At 43.4% G+C, this 9,058-nt stretch overlaps 1 protein-coding gene across 1 annotated transcript; it reads right to left on the reverse strand.

The window, feature by feature from the left end:
- Positions 1-6,872: 6,872 nt before the first annotated feature.
- On the reverse strand, positions 6,873-8,841 carry LOC147903947 (pentatricopeptide repeat-containing protein At4g14190, chloroplastic-like). The gene is made up of 2 exons (XM_087372364.1): positions 8,255-8,841; positions 6,873-8,069 (listed from the first exon to the last, which is right to left on the reverse strand). Exons 1-2 carry the CDS (start codon positions 8,813-8,815, stop codon positions 6,873-6,875), a joined length of 1,758 nt encoding a protein of 585 aa, XP_087228490.1. The 5' UTR covers positions 8,816-8,841.
- Between the last annotated feature and the right edge of the window lie 217 nt (positions 8,842-9,058).

Consider the following 9,058-nt stretch of genomic DNA (forward strand, 5'->3'; position numbering starts at 1 on the left):
CCTTGGATTAACCTGCCCCTAACCCTCTCAAGTTTTAGTGCTGCATTGTAGCAGGCAGAAGACTAACTCACTCTAACTGCTGACTGAATAGAGACCGAAACTAAGAGAAAAATGCACACACAAACACAAGTGGAAGCGGCGAGGTGAGTGTAAGAACTGAGGGGGAAATATAGGGATTCTCCAAAGAGGGAAAATAAACTGTATATGTGTCTGCCCCAAAGGGCTGAATACAATTGTAGCAAAGGGAAAAGTACTGTATGGACTGGGTGGTTCCTTCACTGCAAAAGAGGGGGGAAATATGTATGGAAGGAGCTGCTCCTTCAATGTAAAATACTGCAACTGTCTGTTGCTGCTGTCCGGGGTAGAGCCGGCCTGACTGAAGGCTATAGGGATCGCAAGATGGCAGCTGATATGCTGCTGCCCTATCCCGGCCTGATCCATCCTGATCCACTACTGCTGGCTGAGAAATACTGCTCTCTCCCAGCTCTAGGTGGATGGAGAATGAGGGGCCTGAGAGCTGCCTTTTATAGGAATCAAACAGGCCCTGGATTGAACAGGCCAGGCCTGGAACTGTCCCGACCCAGGCTGTCTGTCAACCGACCCTGCCATGTGGTGGCTGTTTGGTGCGGCTCCTAAACGGCCCTCTGGACCCTATGGCGGCTCTCTGGTGTTGAGCCTACTGTTGTCGCAGCCGGCAGGCTGCCTGCTGTCTACAGCATGCCACAGGCTATAGATGCCTGTGACATCCCCTTCTGCTGAGATTAGAACTATGGTTGGTGAAAAGCCTCCTTATGTGCTGAAGGGAAATACTCTTCGACCCATGATGCCTCATGGGAGCCTCTATGCTTGAACTTGACTGTATACGAGGGTTGCTTATAGCAGCTCTATTTAGTTAAACTCTTGATCGTCTTCACATTCGAGTTACTCAACCTCAAACTTCAATCTAGATCAACGACTAAAGCTTGAAACCCATGCGACGGAGGATGGGCTCAAGAAACAGGCTGGAAACTCCAACAAATGGTGACGAACAACAGCAATTCAGTCAGCCATAGATTCGCAAGTGACAACAAGAAGAGTACACCACACTAGGGGCCAGAAATAAGGGCCGAGCCCCCGAAGGTTTTTATTGCATTAGAAAACTGTTTACAAGCTGGCTCGCAAGGGAGCAAGAATCTGATATCTCTGCCAAGAGCTTGGAAGCTTATAAGTAAATGAATCCAAGAACATTCCCAAACTCATCCTCTAAAAACACAACATAGTGCAGTTTCAATCTCATGATAGTCACTCATAAGGTTGAAAACCATAAACTCCATCACGCATAGCAAGGACTAGCTACTAGGGGGCAGCCATGCTTTTTGGCTTTGCCCCTAAATGCTGGAGCTTTCAGCCAGGACAAGCTGGCTGATTCATCTTTGTTTAGGAGTGTTGCACATAAAGCTTGCAATTTGCGATTTCTCCACGTACCTTGACACATGTTTTCCCTTAAAACATGGGACTTTTTGCACTCTTCAAGGTCCTGCCACAAATAAAACAATATCCTAGTCCTCTATCGTGGGTGTCCCCACTGTGTACATAAACCGTTGCAAACAAAGCAAAAGAAATTTGCTCTAGCTGAGTAAAGCCAACTTTCTATGACTGGAATCACTAATAAAAAGATTTCTGTTTACTCTTGGGATAAGTACAATTTTGTGACATCCCCTTCTAATCAGTTCCACTTAACTGAAAAGCTTCTTGATACAATTGTAAAACTTGTGGATACTCTGAGAAAAACTCCTCATCCACCCACTTGGCATCCAATGCCGAGAAGTTCTTGAACTTTACAAGGTACCAACGGAAAACCTTGCCTCTAGGCACTTTCTTTTTCATGTGATACACAATCCATTCTGGTTGGAGGATCTCCTCCACCTCTAGTGGCTCTTCCAAAACTGGTTCTGTATTCTTGGGATAAGTACAATTTTGTAACATCCCCTTCTAATCAGTTCCCCTTAACTGAAAAGCTTCTTGAAACAATTGCAAAACTTGTGGATACTCTAAGAAAAACTCCTCATCCACCCACTTGGCATTCAATGCCGAGTAGTTCTTGAACTTTACAAGGTACCAATGGAAATCCTTGCCTCTATGCACTTTCTTTTTCATGTGATACACAATCTGTTCTGGTTGGAGGATCTCCTCCACCTCTAGTGGCTCTTCCAAAACTAGTTCTGTGGGGTTGTGAATCATCCAATGCTCTGGCAGCTGTAGTCGATATGCGACTTCATTAATTGGCTCAATGATCCGAAAAGATCCTGATCGAAAGCTTACACATGTTCTTTGCCCTCCATAATCGTGAGCCATGCTTTCTCAAACTTGAGAAATATCCAATCTCCTTCTTGGAGATTCATTTTCCTTCTGTGCTTAGCTACAGCTCTCTTATGCTTGTCTCTCGACCTTTCTATTGCTGTCCAAACGTAAGAAAAAGCTGTTCTAGGTCTCGAACATCCTAATCAGTTGCAAAAACCTAATCTAGTCCTTGGCCCTCAAAATAGGTAGCCAAATTACCTTCCCATAGAGCTTTCCCTCTCGAGCTGTGCGTAGTATTGTTGTAAGTAAACTCCACAAGAGGGCGATACCTTTCCCATTCAACTTTCTGTTCATACACTTAGCACTTCAAAAGATCTAGCACCGTCGAACTGGCAATCTCACTTTCACCATTTGACTAGGGATGAACTTTTGAAAAGGCCTCTATGATACACTTGAAACTTTTATGTGCCAAAGGCCCCGTCAAATTGGTGTTAGAAACTTATAGAAACTCTGTTTGTGCATATGCTCTGTCATATGTAACAAAGCCGGCAGATTTACCTCCTCCTTTAAACTTCTAGTTGTGGCGTGAGGAATCAGCCAAAGAGGTGAGGACAAGGATGAACTCACACCTGAAGAAGAGGAACAGGATTGGGAGACTTTTTCCTGCGCTTTCTGCTCGGAGGACTTCCGAATCTTCTTCTTGGCTTCACACTCCTTTCCCTATACCATGATCCATCACGCTCTCGGGGAGATTCCTTTGAAGGGGCCAGTGATGGGCTGGGGGAGCGACTCCGACTCACTTTCTTGGGAGAAGTAACTGATACATGTTTACATACTATCTCCATAGTGTCAGCTCCAAAAAACGTTGAAATCGGGGGTTCTTTTTCAAGTGCTCATACCTGGATCTTAGCCTTTTTCTCAATCACGGACATAGGCACAAGGATTTTCCTCCTAGCCAATCTCGATGGTAGCAAGCTCACAGAAAAATTTGATTACGTGAAAGCTCATGCATGCCAATTCCCAACGAGCCCCAATGTCCCTAGATGAATCTAGTATGCCACATGTCTTCATTCTAAGGTACCTCCTAAATGCATCATTTACCCCTCTCTTGGGATATCATTGAACTCATTTGCCCCTTGGCACATTTAATGCATTTAGACCCTTTAGCCTTAGATCCACCTAGTCTAGTGTCATATCACCCTCACCAAGGACCTTGACTTTAATTCCTTTCTGATCATTTACGTAAAGTCCAAACAAATATAATACAAACTTTGATCCTTTAAAGGAAAATGCCGACTGACCCTTCCGAGGTCATGTTACCTCGACTTGAACGTAACATTCCTTCCCTCTTCAGGCATCAGCGTCCTCGATGATAAAGTCTGGGAACACTCTCCGTAACTGGTATACGGATTCCCAGGTAGCTTCTGATAGAGGTAGACCATGCCATGCAACCAACGCCGTGGGTATCTTCCAATTGCGTACTTGCATTGTTCCTCGGTCCAGGATTCTTGTTGGTTTACGTCTTGCATTATCCTCTATCTTCTGAAACAAAACAACACCCTCGATTAGTGAGTCACCTGTATGCAAAAATTTCTTTAAACGAGAAACATGAAACACTAGGTGCACCTTACAACCCTGTGGCAATTCTAATTTATAGGCTACCTTGCCTATTCTTTTTAGAATTAACCATGGCCCACAATATCGAGGTGATAACTTAGCACACTCTCCTACAGTCAAAGACTTAGAGTGCGAAGGAACACTTTGAGAAAAACTTTTTCTCCTTCCTTGAATTCTCTGGCGGATCGGTTTTCATTCGCATACGCCTTAGCTCTATCCATAGCTTGACGGATGTTAGCTCTCGCAAGTGCTAGCATCTCCCGCATCTGAACCACAAAGTTCGCGGCACTAGGCACTTTCTGAGGTATTCCAACTATAGTTAGATTCGCTCGTCTATAACCATAGCTCAGCTCAAATGGACTGAACCCTGTAGAGGAATGTTTTCTATCATTGTAGGCAAACTCTAACAATGGCAACCACTTGTCCCATGTATGTTGCCTCAATGACATATATGCTCTAAGCATGACATTGCATTCAACTTGCACATGTTGGCAAAACAATATCCTGTGCCAACAATTCTTTTATCTCGTGAAGTGACGAGTTGGGAATGAGTAGTGGGGATCATCCAGAAACGGATGGTCAGACAGAAACGGTAGTGTTTCAAATACCGCAGTCCAAAAATGACCGGTAAATTTGACATCCCTGTCTGACACTATGGATTTAGGTAATCCATGCAAACGAAATATATGTCTAATAAATAAATCCACCACTTGCAGAGCACTAACAGACTCTCTAGTTGGAATGAAGTGAGCCGTCTTGGTAAGACAATCAACCACCACAAGGATAGAATCATATCCACCTTGTGTCGTAGGCAGACCTACAATAAAGTCCATGGAAATGCTCTCCCACTTACCTAGTGGTATCTCCAAGCGCTGTAAAAGTTCGGGTGGCTTCACCCGCTCTACTTTACTTACTAGACACGAAAAACAACGCGTCACATATTCATGAATATGCTTTTTCATCTTTGACTAAAAGAAATCTCGCTTCACGAGATCATATGTCTTCTCGACTCCTGGATGTCCCGCACATGCGATATCATGGCATTGTTGAATGACTCTCTGCCTGAGATCATTTTGATTAAGTACTACTGCCTTGCCATTTCTTTTCAGCATACCATCTCTTATGGCATATCTTGCATAAGTTTAGCCTTTTCTGGATGCCAGGTCATCCTTTTCTCCGGATTTGAACACATGAGCCTTAGGCCAAAGGCTATGGGCAAACTCGTCCACCTTTTGAGTTTCTCTAATCTCGGTCATTAGAGCACTCTCTAACACCGTGAAACTCATGTTATGCATAATGCGTCACAACGCATCAGCAACTTTGTTATCCTTCCCTTTTCGGTACCAGATCGTCAAATTAAACTCCTGCATGAGTTCTGCCCACCTAGCTTGGCGGCCTCTCAAGTCAGGTTGTTTACAAAAATGTTTCAGAGTATCATGATCAACATCCACATAAAACTCTGATCCATACAAATAATGTCTCCATGTTTTCAAAGCATGGACAACAGCAGACAACTCTAATTCATGAGTTGGCCAATTTCGTTAAGAGAGAGAAAGCTTCTTGCTTTCAAAGGCTACTGGCCTTCCCTCTTGGAGGAGAACTGCTCCTACCGCAATGTCACTTACATTGGTTTCAAGGAAAAACGGTTTCTGGGGATCAACTATTTTTAACACTGGTCCTGAGACCACAGCTTGTTTTATGGTGTTAAAACTATCCTGTTGATTCTGTCCCCATATAAAAGATACTTTATCTGAGGTCAGATCAGTCAATGGCGATACTATTTCGGAATATCCTTTGATATGCCTTCGATAAAATTGGACAAATCCTAAGAATGATCGCAAAGCGGTCAAACTCTGAGGGATTGGCCAAGTCGGTATCGCAGACACTTTTTTTTTATCCATTTCTACCCCCTTAGGAGTAATTATGAATCCTAAATATTCAAGTCTTATCATATATAGTATAGTTTTCTTTTTATTTACATAAAGACTGGCTTTCCTCAAAGTATAAAACACTATTCTTAAGTGTTCATAATGCTCAGTAATACTCTTACTGAATACCAGAATATCATCAATAAAGTGTACTATAAACTTTTCGATATACGGATGTAGTAAATCGTTCATAAGCATGACGAATGTAGCTGGAGCATTGGTAAGTCCAAAGGGCATTACCAAAAACTCATAATGTCCAAACCTCATTTCCACGTCGCATTCTGAGACCATCATCAGAAGGTGATGAATCCGTGCTCTGATACCACTGAAACTCTTGATGTCTTCAAACTCGCAGCTGCTTAACCTCAAACTTCAATCTAGCTCGACAACTAAAGCTTGAAACTCATGTGATGGAGGATGGGCTCTAGAAACAGGCTGGAAACTCAAACAAATGGTGAAGACCAGCAGCGATTCACTCAGCCATAGATTAGCAAGTGAGGAAAAGAGAGGAAGAGCACACCCCACTAGGAGCCAGAAATAAGGGCTGACCCCCCAAAGGTCTTTCTTGCAATAGAAAACTGTTTGCAAGCTGGATCCCAAGGGAGCAAGAATCTGATACATCTCCACCAAGAGCTTCGAAGCTCTTCGATTTATAAACTAGGGGGCAGCCATGATTTTTGGCTTTGCCCCTAAAAGCTGGAGCTTTCAGCCAGGAAAAGCCGGCTGAATTCGCCTTTCTTTAGGAGTAGTGCCCATAAAGCTTGCAATTCGCAATTTCTCCAAAAGGGCCCTTCCTAAAAGCTGGTCGTCTGCCTTGGCACACATTTTTCCCTTAAAACATGGGACTTTTTGCACAATCCAAGGTCCTACCACAAATAAAACAATATCCAACCACCCATTAGAGGTTAGTTAATACATGCATTCTAATTCTCTAGACTATCCTAATCTTTTGTGGACATCCCCACTGCACACAAAGCAAGAGAAACCTGCTGTGGTTGACTACAGTCAACTTTCTTCGACGGGAGTCGGTAATAAAAATCTCTCTCTTTATTTCTTGGGATAAGTACAATTTTGTGGCATTTGATGTAGCATGTTGTTCCTCCTGTGTGCTCTCTTTTTCAAGTAGAAGCTTGTAAGCAAGCCATAGGTCCAAGTGACACCATAGGGCTTGGGAAGGCTAAGCATGAGAGTTTCAGAGCTGTTTTGAAAGTCTCCCATTCCAAAAGCCTCATATACCAAAGGATCAGTATTCACATCAGGAGCGAGATCTTTCATCTGCAATTCATCTAAAGCCATGAACATCTTCTGAAAACGCAAACGGCCATTGATATAAGCATCAACAACAGCCCCAAATGTCACAAGATCTGGAGCAACTCCTCCTGACACCATATGAAGAACTGTAATATGTAAGTCCCAAAACATCTGCATTCTTGAAAAGCCAAGGGCCCGGATGTTGAATGTCGTTAGATCAGGACTGAAGCCAGCCTCCCTCATTGCTTGAAATTCTTTCTGTAAGTTTCTCATTTGAAATGTAGCAGCATACGATAGCAATAATAAATTCCAAAGTAAATTTCCCACATCCTTCCTCTTGAGACCTACATCTTTTACAAATAGCCGCAGTTGCTGAAACTTGCTTGTCCGAACATATGCCATTGCCACTGATCTAATGCAATTCCTGTTCACAAGAAATCTGTAATTTTTCAAAAGCTCATAACTCTCATGCATTTCTTTCACTAATCCTTGCTCAGCATATCCCTGAATGATTGCATTGATAGAAGTAGTATCCAGTTTCCATCCATTTGAATCCATCTCTCTCCAAGTGCTTTCCATCCTCCTCAACAGACCACCTCTAGAATAAGCTTCGATCAAACAGCTGTAAGTGTGAAAGTCAGGAGTACAACCCAGCCTTTTCATGTTGTCAAAGACTCTCGCCATGTCATCATAACGCCCTTGCTTGCCGTAGGAATAAATCAGACCAGTGTAAGTCACCGAGTTTGGTTTTGTGCCAGCTTCTACCATCTCTTTTAAAATCCTCTCTGCACGGTCAAAAAAACCATTCTCTGCGTAGCTTTGTAGTAAAGCTGAAAAGGTTACCACTGATGGTCGAATGCCCAAATCCTTCATCTCGTCAAAGAGTTGCTGCGACACGTCTGGCCGTTTTGCTCTTCCGAACATGCGTATGAATGTAGTATAGTGTTGCTCCCTTGCGCTATACTTTTCCTGTGCTTTCCACCAACTGAAGACCTGAAGCCAATCATACAACGAAAGCTTAGACATGCGTAACGAGCTTTCAAAAGGAACCGAACCTATCAATTTTTTATATTACGAGATTTCGACTCCACAATAGCATCTCTCAAAAATCTCGAAGGCTAAGAACTATTACACGACGCCCTTTAGAGGAAAAACAAGGGGAAGAAAAATATGAGGACCTGCAAAGCCTCACCAAATCGTCTGTGAGCTGCTAAGAAATCAACTACACCCCAAAACTCCACGGGATTCCACTCCGGCAAAGATGTTAGAACCCCGATGGGATTTTTCCCCCTCCGAAGAAGCTCAGCAACCCGAGCTCGTCTATTGACTCTGCCAGCGACGCACATTTCACCACAATGTGCATTCGACAGTAGATATGAATTTCGTTGACTGTCGCCAACGCCCATCGCTTCGAGACCTTCATTCGAAGAGCAGGCGACACGATTCTCTGGCGGGTCTGCGCTTGCTGCTTCCATAAACGATTGGGATGCATCAGTAGGAAGGGTAGCAGATAAACAATTTTGCCTGCTAACCGCAAGTGTTAGCACGTCATGTTTGGCCAATGGAGAGGATTGAACAGCCTGGTTTGATGATTGTCGAAGACGACGGGGAAAGCTAAGGTGCAAATCGTCGAGATGTGATGGGAGGAGAGGGAATCCGCGAGCAATGCATAATGGGTCGCTAGTGGAAAGGAAAGCAGGCACATCGAGATTGGTGGATGGGCAATTAAGCCAAGGCATTTGTGAGCTTGCTCAAAAACACGAGAAGACGACTCAAGTGAATGAGATCTTCACGTTTAGATTTTTCAAGTAGTTATGAACCTATTTTTCTCACACATTGCAGATATCTTTGCAATGCTCTTCAAAATTTTCTAGCAAATTATGCTAACCTTCAAGTACATAACCTTGGCATCGGCTCTAGCAATTCCCGATCCAAGACATGGTTTAAGGAATGGATAACACACCTTCATCAACACTTGTTGC

Source organism: Dipteris shenzhenensis, chromosome 3, assembly GCF_047967505.1.
Source record: "Dipteris shenzhenensis isolate YYH24624 ecotype China chromosome 3, Dip_SZ_1.0, whole genome shotgun sequence".
Lineage (NCBI taxonomy): Eukaryota > Viridiplantae > Streptophyta > Polypodiopsida > Gleicheniales > Dipteridaceae > Dipteris > Dipteris shenzhenensis.

What these genes read in the sequence shown, in the direction of transcription:
- LOC147903947 (XM_087372364.1), bottom strand. Translation starts at nt 8,815, where the DNA reads ATGCCTTGGCTTAATTGCCCATCCACCAATCTCGATGTGCCTGCTTTC. An exon ending in GATTTGGTGAGGCTTTGCAG is followed by an intron (nt 8,070 to 8,254) that starts GTCCTCATATTT and finishes GATTGGCTTCAG; the next exon opens with GTCTTCAGTTGGTGGAAAGC.